The sequence below is a fragment of the Camelina sativa genome, chromosome 12 (assembly GCF_000633955.1).
Source record: "Camelina sativa cultivar DH55 chromosome 12, Cs, whole genome shotgun sequence".
NCBI lineage: Eukaryota > Viridiplantae > Streptophyta > Magnoliopsida > Brassicales > Brassicaceae > Camelina > Camelina sativa.
Genome location: NC_025696.1, coordinates 8395719 through 8410039, shown reverse-complemented (window position 1 = coordinate 8410039; position 14321 = coordinate 8395719). Strand labels below are relative to the sequence as shown.

The 14321-nt window shown below is 31.8% G+C and overlaps 3 protein-coding genes across 3 annotated transcripts; 1 reads left to right on the top strand and 2 right to left on the bottom strand.

Moving 5' to 3' along the window:
- On the top strand, nt 1050-2771 carry LOC104733309. The gene is made up of 4 exons (XM_010452895.2): nt 1050-1352; nt 1451-1542; nt 1618-2322; nt 2415-2771. The coding sequence occupies exons 1-4, from the start codon at nt 1169-1171 to the stop codon at nt 2769-2771; spliced, it is 1338 nt and encodes a 445-aa protein (XP_010451197.1). The 5' UTR covers nt 1050-1168.
- LOC104733308 (MADS-box protein AGL71-like) lies at nt 5342-8450 on the bottom strand. The gene is made up of 7 exons (XM_010452894.1): nt 8374-8450; nt 8091-8276; nt 6656-6802; nt 6472-6571; nt 6192-6233; nt 6053-6103; nt 5342-5473 (listed from the first exon to the last, which is right to left on the bottom strand). The coding sequence occupies exons 2-7, from the start codon at nt 8270-8272 to the stop codon at nt 5342-5344; spliced, it is 654 nt and encodes a 217-aa protein (XP_010451196.1). The 5' UTR covers nt 8273-8276; nt 8374-8450.
- LOC104733307 lies at nt 12536-13703 on the bottom strand. The gene is made up of 4 exons (XM_019233896.1): nt 13421-13703; nt 13114-13341; nt 12642-13026; nt 12536-12558 (listed from the first exon to the last, which is right to left on the bottom strand). The coding sequence occupies exons 1-3, from the start codon at nt 13625-13627 to the stop codon at nt 12643-12645; spliced, it is 819 nt and encodes a 272-aa protein (XP_019089441.1). The 5' UTR covers nt 13628-13703; the 3' UTR covers nt 12536-12558; nt 12642.

Below are 14321 nucleotides of genomic sequence, written 5' to 3'. Positions count from 1 at the left end.
TTTTAAGAAACATAACACTCAACCAATCGAGTTCACAAGTTGTAGAGGGAACCGTTCAGTTTATCGGCTTGTCTAGTAATCAACATAAGAAAGGATGTTGTTTTCCCTTAAACAGAGTTTAGCTTATACGTCTCTTCTTCCTCTGTTTCAGAAATAGACCAAAACGGCCATAATGAGTTTAAGGCTTTGAGCTATGGGGTCCTTATTCAGTTACTTATGGGCTTCTGAGTTTTCTAAGCCCACCAAATCACAGCAACCCGCAACCCACAATCCATTAAACCTCCAGACAATTATTCTATATTTCTGCTAGACGCATTCTCTCTTTCGCCACTATAAAATTCATAATATTGGCGACAGATGTGAATTAGTCTGAGATCGAATATGAGATGCCTCCATCATTTTACAAAAAAAAAAAATGTCTAAAAATGCATGTACTGCATGTAAGATACGTAAATAGAAAATGCTAACCCAATGAACTAAAAAATTGGTTGAAATTTGAAATTGAGCAAATAATAGTGTGACAAGACAAGTCCTAGTAAATAAATGCAATGACATTAAACATGTGGCGAAGCAGGCTGTAAACTACCTAAGAAATAAAGGTTATGTATTCGCGAATTATAAGAATATTCTTCTAGTTAATTTGTAATCCCCAAGAAAATAATCTAGACAACCTTAATTTCTCTTAGACTAATTTGTAAAGTTCAAAAACTTGAAAACCCCCAAAGTAGAAGTGTGCATGGTTGGAATCATACTGTAATACTCAAGCTGTCTGTTCTCAAAAAGAGTTTGCGTGTCTAAATCTCATCATCTCACTTTGCATTAATTTACTAGTATACAGTTTATTATACTTTTAAATTATTACTGTCACGTTTTTAAATTATTTCTGTCACCACCCTCTGCTCGAATACCAATGCAATATGGAAATAATGTTGCAGGATTGTTTCTGATAGCTCAGGAACCAAATACATAATGTGTCTGATTTGGTAACCCCTTACAATTTTGGATTTTTACTAGTGTCTTCAAACTCAAAAAGATCTTGTTCTCTACAACCTCTTTCTTCTTGTTTTGTCAGTCCATGCATATATTTCCTCTTCCACTTGCCATTATACGTTAGAAGTGATAACAAAAGAAAGATAAAAAGAGAAGCCTAATTTGTCTTAAAACAGAAATGGGAAAAGAATGGCACAAGGGAGGAAGATCCATTGGTTCCTCTAAAAGCAAGGAAAAATCCAATGAAACTAGTGGCTGCATCACTGCTCTTTACCACTTTTTTCATTCCCACCATTTTTACTTTCCTTCACGTCATCATCACCACCAACCTAGTATTGATTCTCCTTCCAGAAATCCTAAAGGTACGTGCTTCCTCGCTCTCTGAATAAAGGACTTAATTAGGAGTATTTGCAAGACAGTGAGTAAACAGAGAAGAATGTTATGTTACTGAAACTTGCAGGATTGGTGGCGCCACGAAACAGCTTGGACTTAACAGAGGAGTCTCCATTATCAACAAACTACAAGCTTGAAAAAGAAGTCTTGAACATTCATGTAAGTTAACATTTGATGGGTTCATTACATTTGAAATGACTTGATTGATGGAACCAAGTGAGAATTCAAATGCAGGTGAGCGGGAAGAAGTCAACACTTAGAGCACTTCTCATTGACAAATCCTCTAGTAACTGCATCTCACCTCAAACCAAGACACCAGGTCCAAACGTGGTGGCTAGACTCATGGGTCTTGATCTTCTTCCGGATAACTTCAACCATAATAGTTCACCAAGGGTTGGAGTAAGAGGACATAGACTCTCCAGGAATGGCTCAGGGACAAGATCATTACCTGTTAGCCCTAGGATCTCCTCTGATTCTGACAATCGTCGCCTCTCTCTTCAGCTAAACAGAGAGGATAATAAGCATGATGAAGAGTTTGCACGTAAGAGGTTGAAAGCGTTGAAACAAGATGCAGGAAGTCCAAGTCCCAGACGTAGTAGGAAGCAGATAAAACAGAGTACACCCACGATCAGAAATTTTGGTATGGATATAACAAACTTACTTGAGAACACAAGGGCAGGAGCAACACAAAACAAGATTGAGCATAGCAGGTTGTCACAGAAAGAGAACACAACAAGCACTAAGCCCACATTAGTGATAAGACAAGACCACATCTCTCAGAAACGAGCAACAAAGGTGACCCTCAAGAAGAACTTGAAAGGAGTAAAAGAATCAAAACTATCTCCTCATCCAACACCCAAAACTCGAAAGGCCTTCAAGACTGTATCAACACACGTAGCATCATCAGCTTTCTCTGCCACAGAACGTCCTCGGAAACAGGTAAAATTTTCTACGTTTTAGTCTCGTTGAGGAAATAACACAACACTTGGTAGGCATTGTTACTCAGTGATTGACTATTTTAGTATTTTCAGATGCGTAGAGCTGAAGAACCAGAGCGGAATGCAGATGCGAATATATGCTCTGTTCAGATGTACAAATACGAGAAGAAGCTCTCTCAAGAACCGCCAAGATCCAATTTTTACGATTCTGCCACCTTAACCAACCCAGGAGGAACCGTTGCGGAGATGAAGAAACTTAAAGAGGAAGAGGAAAGGGTCGTCGCAGAGATTGAGAGGCATATCGTAGACGCCCTCGTGCATGAAACGATGTCGTTTCTCGGTTTAAACGCAAACGTTATTAGATGTGTGGAACGCCGTCAGGACTTGGCGGCTATTCTAAAACAGCGTCTGCGTTTTAACCCTAACAATGTGCGTTTTACGTCTCGCTAATTGTACTAATCGTTGTAAATTGTAATCAATCCATAATTCGAATTTCTAAAACCTGTGTTACTATTAAGTGTTTTTCTCTCTCTCTCTCTCTCATAAATACATACTAACTACAATAGATTAACGACCATGATTATAAAGCAATTTAAGAGTAAAAGTTTATGGTCACTGTATTTATCATGAAACTAGGTTTAAACCCGCAGTACACCGCGGGACTATTTTTGTTTTTATTCTATTTCTAAAACATTTAAATATTTTAGTAACTATATGTACATTTATTTTTGAAAAAATTATGATTAATATTAGTTATGTTTTAAATATTTATATGTTAAAAGATTTATACCATTAAAAATTAATAAAATGTATGTATTGAAACGGTTGTGGACATGTATATACTTTCGCGGGTTTCGCAGGATGGTTAATTATTTTGTGACTTAAAAATCTATAATATATAAAATAAATTAATATTTTTAGTGTTATTTCAAACTCATAATGTCATATCGGTTTTGGAACAAATTTAATGACTTTAACCCGCAAAAAAATTATCCTACAAAACCCATGGGAGTATATAGTCTGCAGCCATATGTCCCGCTTGAGTTTACAGGATTAGGATATGTGAACATTTTACTAATTCAATTCTTCTAGTTTTGTTTTAACGGTAAAACAATGATATGTGTTAACCGCCATGTGTGGTCTGACCCGCAACAGATTTAATGACTTTAACCCGCAAAAATATTATTACTTTGATTAGGAAGAATTTTTTTTTCAAGTTTAAGGAAAGTTATATTTATTTAATTAATTATCAAATTAGTATTTAATGCAAATACTCCCTCTGTCTCATAAAGATTGATGTTTTGACACTTTCACACATATTAAAAAAAATTTAGTTTATGTTTGTAAATTAATTTATAATTAATTTTTGGTAGAGAGAGAAAATATAAACCAATAACAATTCAAAAATTTAAATATTTTCAATGATTACTTCTTGAAGTTTACAAAACATCAATCTTTGTGAGACAAAAAAATATCCCAAAACATCAATCTTTGTGAGACAGAGGGAGTAGTTGTTTACAAAAATCAGAAACCTTATCATAATTTAATAAATTGTAAATTATAAAATATAAATATTTAATGTTAATGGCATGATTGTAAATAAGTTCCAACTTCAAGATTTATTTGCTAAATGTCTTCGAAAATGTATATATAGATTTATATATTAGTTAATTTATAATTACTATGTTTGAGGTTTACCGGTATACCCCGAGACAATTTGTTTGCTTACATAATCATAATTTAATTAATTTAATTAGATGACTAATATCCTAATATTGATGGTGTTAACAAAATAATAAATTAAAATTCAACCCATGTTCTAGCATTTGATTAAAAATATATTAAATTTATACTAATGTTACTATAACCCGTTTTAAAATAAAGCCCATTTTATGAGATTTTTAACCTTTATAAATCTAAAGATTCATAGTATTTTAATTTTTAGTAAGTTTAAACATATATAGAAATAATCATATATTTTTTTTTTGATATGGTGTTAAAATATAAAAAAGGTAAAGACATAAAATATTATGTAGGAATTTTGATAAAATAATATTAATCTAAAAATGATATAAGTGTTAAGTTTCTCTTGAAAATAAAATTATACCCATGGATTTCATATTACTCAATTTTAGATAATCCTTTTAAAGCACATAACTTCCAATTACCCACTCTATCTTTTGTTTGATTAACTATATTAATATATTCGTGTGGAGTACAAAGCAAAATGTAGATTTTAAATTACCCACTCTATCTCGTAAAATCTGTTTTGGAGTACAAAGAAAATATTAACTATGTTGTAGTACATGATTAACTATGTTGTGTCTTCCAATTACCCATTCTATCTCGTAAAATCTGTTTTGGAAAGATATTAAATCTAATCAATTAGTTTGTTTCTAAAAATTGAATTGTAAAAGAGAAAGAAGAGCCGAGATCTCATCTAGGAGATTTTACATTCAATTAATTATGTAAATATAGAGTTAATCTATGGATTTCTGTTAAAGATAAATCTTGATTGTTAAACATTTTATATTAAATATTAAATACAATGGCAATCTTGTAAATATGTGACAACTCTAGGATTTATTTGCTAAATGGTCCAAATGTATATATATAGATACTCTAATTGAAGAAACAAGTTACTATCATTTATGAAGGATTGGCTAATAAATACTATTCACTGGGCATCTTTGAACTATTTAGTGGTCAAAACTATTAAATGTCTGGAGTTAATGGCCCAATCGTACATTCGTACGCAAATTTCCGCGTGTGGAGTTTAAAAAATTACTTTGATGTTATAAAGTTTGACTATTAACATTATTAATATTATGAAGAAGAAAAAACTCAAACATGCCCCCAAGTTAAAAAAAACAGCTCTTCAGAAGAAGAAAGAAAAGAAAAGAGATATAGTAGAGAACTCTTTATACACTACTTTATTTTTGAATTTACGCATAGATAGAATATACTATTAAAACATTCTGAAGTAGTAGTAATATACATACTTGGGTAAATCATAGCACTCAGCTTTCAGGCAATCCAATGAACAAATCAGTTTTGACATCCGATATGTTCATGTTTCCACAACCACAAGAAGCTTCACTCTTCTCACTCTCTAGGCTTCTCGGCTGCATCCACAAGGGCTTTTCTTCAAACTGAAATGTAACAAATTATTTTTCCTAAATTCCATGGAAGAATAAGAAGAAAAACTTAATACTTAATGAAAAAAAAAAAACCAATCATGTACTAGTACATAAGAAACGAAATGTTAATTGATGTTTTTGTCCATGAAATGCAAAACCTTCCCAACTCATGTATTATCTTAATGTAGTACATGTTTCTGATTGGACTTAGATCCAAAATATCCAACTACAAAAATATTAATACGATTTATAATGGTTCATCATCAACATGAGAGTTACATCCATTTTTCCGGATTTTACTATAGTTGAATTTAGAGTTCCTATAAACTTTGTTCTTTTATCACTCTTTCTACCTCTTTGCCTTTCTTTAGCTCTTTGTTTCCTTCTAACTAAGATAAACAACTACTGAACGAATGTTATGTAAGGGAGAGAAAATTCTAGAACAATATACATATGGGTCTAACATACATGGAATATTCTTAATAGACTATTTTAATGGAAATAGAGACTACACAACTCAACAATTTTAAAGCTTATGTTTGTGCATTAATCAATATATGCATGCCATAGGTTATATATAAATGTGTATACCATTTGGTGCAGCCTATTTCTCTCGTTCAAGACACATTTCCCTCCTGCAATCTAATGGAGTAAAAATGAACAAATTTTACAAAGAGAAGTAGATATTACATACCCTTCAAATCTATTTAAAGTACATAATTGGTATTACCTCAGCTTTTAGTTTCTCTATCTTATCTTCATTTAACTTAGCCTGCCAAATCATGGAATCTGAATTTAGCAACTACATAAGGCACATAAATAAACATTGAAGCTGGCTGGTTCGATAGCTAATCATTTCGATTTAAACCTTTCACAATAAGATAAACCTTCAGAAAACCCCTAGTAAAAGACCACTATTGTTCAACGCATTATGAAAACATATATATAGATTGTAATGAGAATCATGTTCTCTCTATGTCTATATTTATTAGTCAACCATTTAATTGTACCTTTCTTGATCTTACAATAGTAAGGCTTTTCTCAATTTGGATGGTTAGCTCCTTGAGTTCCTCCACCGAACACAAGTCCAAATCTTGCCCCATCACCTTCCTTAAGATATTTTCCGAGTGCATAATATATATATTGTGTATCAAGAAAACATATGCAGTAGATTTACAAAGATCAGAAAAATACCGGCAGTGAAGTTGAAGATGTTCAATCTTGTGCATCATTACTGCCATTTCCTTCTTGAGCTCCTGCACATATTGCTCTTTTTGGAGTCTCTCTTCCCCAAAAGCCTCTCTCCTATATATCTCATATCGTTCCATTATCTTCTTCATGCTGAGTACATTTTCAAGAACATCTTCATCATTTATAAGTATATATATATATATATATATATATTACAGCATTTTGTATTAATTTCTGAAAATATTATCATGATCAACAATAATATTCACATATATGCAACTTTTGTGTATTGTAGACATAAATGAATTAGTCACGCTTGACCGATCTCATGACTAGTATAATTTTAATAGAAATTGGAAAGTTTCCAAGAGATGGATCGGATGATGTACATCTTAAGGTTTTTTACATGTTTTTCGACCTAACATGTTAAACGTAACATATGAGATCTCAACGTGTATATATATCTTTTAATTTGTGTGACTTGGTTTACAGTAATCAATCATGGTTAGTACGTCAGAAATTAACTCAATAGCAAAAGCATTGATTACATACTATGCTAGGATACAAACGCCTTTTAATTAGTACAGTACTAGTAGTAATTTATCTTAGTACGCTCGAAAATATTAATGAACCGACATTAAGTCACTTAAACGTAGATAATGAAACGAACGTTTGACATAAAGAAAAGGGAAGAAGTTCATTAGTTTACGAACTAGTTAACCGTACCAAGTGAGTATAATAGTATATGGTTTCACATAATGAGCAATGGTGAGTATGATATCATTAGTTGCACCCTTAATTACTGTAGCATCATATGACGATTTAAGATCTTTGGATTACTTTGGATATGGTGTAAGAAATTCATTTGCCTCTAAAACATCCATGAAAACTAACTAGGGCTATAGTTTGTGACCCTGGCACAAAGCCACAAGATCTTGTCTCATACATCATGTAGTTTCCTTTTCTTAAAACTGTCCTATTGTACTCTTAAGGTATTAATTTTTATGGCATGGTCACTGAAATCTTTTCATAGTTATAATAACATGTCAAGTGGTTTCAGCATGAGTTCCAAGGCATACTAGGTTCAAAGTTCAAGAACGCTTTTTGGGAAAACCCTAAATCACTTGCTCGTGTTTGAAGAAGAACTCAAGTGACTTAACAGACACATTTTAGTCAATTAATTTGATTAGGTATTAATTCTTTAAATACAAAATCCGTGGTACTACAAAATACCTATATGGTCAAACAAATCAAAGCACTCAAATAGCATATTTTGGGGGAAAAAAAATTTAGTACTGCAAATATAGGTAGGTATATATCTAGTACGATTTGGAGCAAATTCAATATATGCAAGATTCAAACATTAGTATATATATAGGGAGCAGATTATAAATGAGTATATTGGATTAAAAGATTAAAAAATGATGTAGATGCTTACTCAGAGCTAGCGAAATCATATAATCTTCCGTTCTGAGAAAAGACAATGGCGGCGACTTGAGCATCGCACAAAACTGAAAGCTCATGAGCTTTCTTCAAGAGACCTTTCCTACGCTTGGAGAACGTGACTTGTCTGCTGGTCACGTTCTCGATTCTTTTGATTTCGATCTTTCCCCTCACCATCTTCCTGCCAACATTAAGTTATGAAACCCTAAATTAAGCTGAGCCATTTTTGTTAGAGGAAGATATAAGTTTCTTTTAGATATAGATGAAAACGAACTCACTTTGGATCCAGACCCCAGAAAATGGATTCTTGAATAGAAGATGGAGATCCAAAGAGTAGATCAGCTCTAACCCAAAAGTCAAGGTGATAAAACTTCCTCAGAAAAGTTTGTGAAATCTGAGGAAATAAAGAAACCCCGGCCCACAAAAACTCTTTTCCTAAATCTGTCAAGATTTGCTTTAAAGACCTCCAATCAAAGAACACGAATCTGTCCAGACCAAAAGAATCCGACCAAGAAAATATGTATATATATTATATACAAGGAATTGACAAGAAAAGAAAAGAAAGGAAAAAGAGATGAAATAGAGAGAACAATAAAAATTAGTGGAAAGAGACACAATGAATGAATGAGTCTCAAATTAATTAGATCCCTCGATGACTTTAGTCTCTCTTTCGTCTACCTTTCCTTATGCAGTGGAGACACAAAACCCTAAGTTTCATTAGTCTTGATTTCTCTCTCTGATTTTAATTAGTCGTCTAAGGAAGAAACAAATCTTATGCAGTGAATGCTAATTAGATTGTCCCACGTACGTTGCCGGAAGACAAAGCCCCCCCCCAAAAAAAAAGAGGATAAGTAAATTTTAAGCTTCTGATTAAGAAATGGGGCATTCTCAAAAATGCCCCTTTTTCCATATTTCTTTTTAAAAATATCCCTTTATGTTGACTATTTTTAAAACTACCCCTCTTTATATACAAAATGACCAAATTACCCTTTTTGAGTGACAGCAAGAATGTACAGTCATCAAAATCGAAAATATTTTCCCGCTAAAAAAATTTCCCGCCAAAATTTTTTTTCCCGCCAAAATCGAAAATTTTTCCCGAAAAAATTATTTTTTCCCGCCAAAAAAAAAAATTTTCCCGCCAAAATCAAAAAAATTTCCCGCCAAAAATATTGAAATTTATACCTTTTAAAAACCTTGTAAATGCTTTTAAAAAACTTTTAAAAGCGTTTACAAGGTTTTTCATCACATTGTAAACGCTTTTAAAAACTTTATAAATGCTTTTAAAAAGCTTGTAAATGCTTTAAAAGGTTTTTAAACACCTTGTAAACGCTTTTAAAAACTTTTTAAAAGCATTTAAAAGGTGTTTAAAAACCTTTTAAAAATTTTATAAAAACTTTTACAAGGTTTTTAAAAACATTGTAAAAGGGTTTAGAAGGTGTTTAAAAACCTTTTAAAAATCCTTTTAAAAACCATTTGAAAACCTTTTAAAAACCTTTTAAAAACCTTTTAAAACCTTTTAAAAACCTTTTAAAAATCTTGTAAAAGCGTTTACAAGTTGTTTATAAGGCTTTTATAAGGTAGAAACCTTATAAAACCTTTTAAAAACCTTGTAAATTTTTTTTGGCTGGAAAAATTTTGGCGGGAAAATTTTTTTTTTCGAAATTTTTTATCAAAGGTTTTTTGACAAAAAAATTTCTGGCGGGAAAATTTTTTTGAAAAATTTTTGGCGGGAAAATATGTCAGAAATTTTTTGGCGGGAAAATTTTGTTTTTCTTTTTATTGAATAAAATAATTTTCATCTAAGGGTAAAATGGTCATTAAAAATTAAAAGAGGGCATAAATAAAAATGGCCAGAAAAGAGGGTATTTTTGAAAAGGGGTATATCAAAAGGGGCATTTTTAACAAAAGGGGTATAGCAAGCTTTTGAGTATTATTATTTTGGGCAAGATGAAGAAGTGGAGACACTAGAGAGAAGAAAAAAGTAAATTAATGTAAATACTCTATATATTATCATTTATCAATTTCAATGTAAATAATGTTCTACTTTGTCCAGTTAGATGGGCCTGATGAATGTATGTATCATACAATTTGAAGTCAATGTTAATCAATTTTTCTTTTCGTCAACAAAAATTGTGAAAGGCAGATTTAATCTCCCAGAAATTTTACAAATATACATTTCCGATTGCTTCAATACATTTTTAACAGCTGGTATTTATTCAGTGTTTTTTTCAAATCATATGTTATGCATGCATCATCTTATACTCCTTCCGTTTCATAATATAGGATGTTTAGAGAAATATTTTTTGTTTCACAATATAGAATACTAGATTTTAACTTGCGGTACACCGCAGGACTATATTTTTAAAAGTAAAATATAAATATAAATTTTTAGTAGATTAAATATATATATATATATATGACTAATGTTTTGTAAATTTTAAATGTATATCCCTTATATCTATATATTATTTAGGTTTACCGGTTTAAAAATTTAGGTTTACCAATTTAAATTGTTAAATTCAGAATATAACCCGTGATACAACATAGTACTGCTTGTTTATTTTACATAATCATAATTTAATCAACTCAATTAGATATGCCTAATATTCTAACTTGATGGTTTAAACAAAATAATGAACTGATGATTTACTAACAATTAATGATATAATTTTCAATTTTTATTAGTACACAAACTCATCCCGCTACATACTCAAACACAATCCTTGCTTAAATAAGACTTGCATGTTTTTCACAATCCAAATAACGATAAATGCAAAAAAAAATTACATTAATTTTATGTATTTTATGATGATTTAAAGCAAGTAAACTAAATAAATCAAACAAAGATGATAAGAAAATCGTAATTTTAATTAAAAAAAATGTTATTTATCAAACAAAATCTTTTTAATTGTGTTTGGTTATAAGGATAGTAAATAATTAATTGAAGATATTGTAATTAATTTAATTAGATATTGTAATTAGTCATTGATTGATTATTGAGATATTTTAGTAATTTTTGTTTAGTCCAAAATTTTGGTTTTAAATTTTAATTTAAAATTTAATGATAATGGCATTCCTTGTAAATAAGTAGCAACTCTAGGATTTATTTGCTAAATGCCTCCAAAAATGTATATATAGATTTTTAAGTTTCTATGCAACTTTTATTATGCGTGTATTATCTTAATATACGTGTTTTATCTAAAATTCCTCTATTTTGAAACGGATGGAGTATATGATTATTATAGATCCGCAATAAACAAGTACTAAATCATCTCGTTAGGATTTTCTTTTCCAGAACCATTTTTTTGGAATTTTAAAACACACATATTAGCAGCATATCAGTACTACTACCACATCATATATATCGCTGCCAAAAAAAAAACAGTACCACATCAAACGCTACTAATTACCTTTATACTTTGTACTAGATTATGACCCGTGCTAGAATACGGGTTGAAATCTATATTAACATTTTTGAAGTACATTTTGTGTTATGCCCTTTTAGTTTTGTTTATTTAAAAAGTTATTAACAACCAACCCCTAAAATTTTTCCAAAACTAACATTACTACAGATTTTGTTTCCTAAATATTTTACATTTCATTCCAACTAAATAAATAACAGCAATCAATATGGAAATAGAAATTATCATATATTTACCCACACATTCTGTTGTGTTTTGAAGATATTTTATATCTGAATCCTTCGCAAACAAAGAAAACAACAATTCGCACTACAAGAAAACAAGCCAATAGCGACTACACTATTAGTCATTATTTAGTCGCTAAAAGGTGTGTTACGACTAAACAGCGACTAAAACCAGTAGTCGCTAACCGAGAGTCGCTAAAAATTATAGTCGTAATTTTAGTCGCCAAATGGCGACTACATTACGACAATATTTTGTAGTCGTAAATGAGTCGTAAATTAGTCGTTATGTAGTCACTAAGTTAGTGATTAGTTTACGACTACATTAAGACTATTTGTATAGTCGTAAATGTAGTCGTCAATTAGTCACTAAATGTAGTGACTACTTTACGACTAATTTACGATTATGTGTTTAAATAATATTATATATAAATATTTATAAATATTTATATTATAAATATTTATTTTGATTTATCTTAAATTTTATATTTGAATTTTGTTTTACAAATTCTCTTTAATTGGATTTACATCTAATTCTTATATTTGAACAATTATAAAAATAACTACAATTAATATTACATAAACAAAACACATCTTAAGTATCATCATATTCATTACAACCCAAGTTCAAAAGATAACAAAAAGAAAGAAACATCATATTCATTACAACCCCAAGTTCAAAAGATAACAAAAAGAAAAAACATTGATCAAGAAAACAACAAGAAAAGCTTCTTCCAATCGTTTCCCAAGTTAGCTTCGTCTGCTTGTATCCTTCTCAAATCTGGAATTGATCCCTGTTATAACACAATACCTTAAGGTTCTGTCAAGTTGAAAAAATGAAGGTACAAAGAAAAAGAAATGATCCCAGATGATTGTATAAGATGAGCTAGAAGTGAAGAGTACCTTAAGCAGATGTTGATGGAGTTGGAGTTGTCTCTTTAGCTGAATGGCTTGCAACAAACTTCTGAAACCGCGGATCACATTCCCTCAGAAAATCTTCCACGATGGAGAATTGGTCAATCTTGCCGTTCTGGGCAGCAATAACTTTGGATTGCGCAGCAAGTTCTGCATCACGCCGCTGCAGTTGAGCAGCCTGTTCTTCATCATGCGCAGCAAGCCGCTCCAGTTGAGCAGCCTGTTCTTCTATCATGCGTTGAGCTTTCTTCAACTGTTCTTCGAGAGCCACAAAGGTAGTTGAGCCACATGCTTGCTTATGCGTTCCATCGACAAGGCAGTCCTTGAGGCTTCCAACTCCATAAGGTGTTCCTCTTGAATCCTTCTCAGTGGACTTGAAAATAAGAGAAAAGTGGAGGTTAGAAGATGACAAATTAAACTCCAAGACTATAAATGTGTATTGGTTTTTTAAAAAAGTTACCTCCAGGAAAATTTCTGTATATTCTTCTGTTGTGAGGTCCCGTGGCCGTGATTCTCCATCTGACACAGCAAAAGACTCTGCCTCGAGCTGAGACAACCTCTCTTGAACAGTCTTCTCATATGTCCCTGCAATCTTTTCTGCCTTCCGATCAACATATGTACCATCAGGCTTTGTATGTGCCTTGATGAAAACCTCACCAAGTCGGACTTCTCTTCCCAATTCCTCAACCTGCAATGTTATAAGAGATTAACTAAAAAAAATAACAGTTAAGTAAGAATTGAAAGTGGCAAAATAACAGCTACTTAACCATTTCGTCTTGAAGCTGTCGATAAGACTTTGGCCCTGAGAGGTGGACATGAGGACCTAGGCCGTTACGGTCAGACATACGGGCATCAGAGTAGGTTTTACTCTTTTGTTGTGCTTCTTCAGTGTCCCAGTAATCCTCCATCGTGCTCCAGAGAGTGTCTCCAATCCAGTTTGGTTGAACTCGACTAGTCCTCACATTGCTAACCATGTCTTTGATCCGCTTTTGACAGATTTTCTCAAAATAAGCTTGAACAGTTCCGGTTATCAAAGGATCCCAGGTGTGGGTTTTCTAGAAAAAAAGGAGCTATTGTTAGTGAAAAGAAGACATGTAAAGTTATGTGACATAAGGCTTATTGTGAGTGAAAAGAAGACATGTAAAGCTATGTGACATAAATCCTTACCGCGAACTCAATGAAGTATCTCTCTTGTTTGTCCCGCGGCACACATGTCCAGCTGTAGAAGGGACCTTCGAATTTGTTTAGAAGAATTTTAGTAATCTTCCGAACAAGTTTTGACCCTTTGTCACGAGTAAACCTCCAAAAGAAACAATACAAGAGGCATCAGTTAATGAGTCAAAAGAAACAATACGCATACGCACATTCACAAAAAAGTTTCTGCGGTTTGATGCATGAACAAAATCTATACTTCAATCAGTAAACATAAACATGAATCTCAATACACAAGCAATATATCATAATACACAAGCAATGAATACACAAACATGAATCTAAAGACACAATCCTAAAGACACAATAAACCAAACGAAATCATAATAAACTTACTCTCGTTATCATAATCACAATCCTAAAGACACAATAAACCAAACGAAATAAACATAAACCAAACGAAATAAACATGAATCTAAAGACACAATCCTAAAGACACAATAAACCAAACGAAAT

Coding starts and splice junctions, on each gene's coding strand:
- LOC104733307 (XM_019233896.1), bottom strand. CDS start 13,627: ATGGTTAGCAATGTGAGGACTAGTCGAGTTCAACCAAACTGGATTGGA. Junction 13,342..13,420: donor GACAGCTTCAAGACGAAATG/GTTAAGTAGCTG, acceptor ATAACATTGCAG/GTTGAGGAATTGGGAAGAGA. Junction 13,027..13,113: donor ATACAGAAATTTTCCTGGAG/GTAACTTTTTTA, acceptor CTTATTTTCAAG/TCCACTGAGAAGGATTCAAG.
- LOC104733309 (XM_010452895.2), top strand. CDS start 1,169: ATGGGAAAAGAATGGCACAAGGGAGGAAGATCCATTGGTTCCTCTAAA. Junction 1,353..1,450: donor TCCTTCCAGAAATCCTAAAG/GTACGTGCTTCC, acceptor TGAAACTTGCAG/GATTGGTGGCGCCACGAAAC. Junction 2,323..2,414: donor CAGAACGTCCTCGGAAACAG/GTAAAATTTTCT, acceptor TAGTATTTTCAG/ATGCGTAGAGCTGAAGAACC.
- LOC104733308 (XM_010452894.1), bottom strand. CDS start 8,272: ATGGTGAGGGGAAAGATCGAAATCAAAAGAATCGAGAACGTGACCAGC. Junction 6,572..6,655: donor CATCTTCAACTTCACTGCCG/GTATTTTTCTGA, acceptor AAATATCTTAAG/GAAGGTGATGGGGCAAGATT. Junction 6,104..6,191: donor TAGAGAAACTAAAAGCTGAG/GTAATACCAATT, acceptor TTACTCCATTAG/ATTGCAGGAGGGAAATGTGT.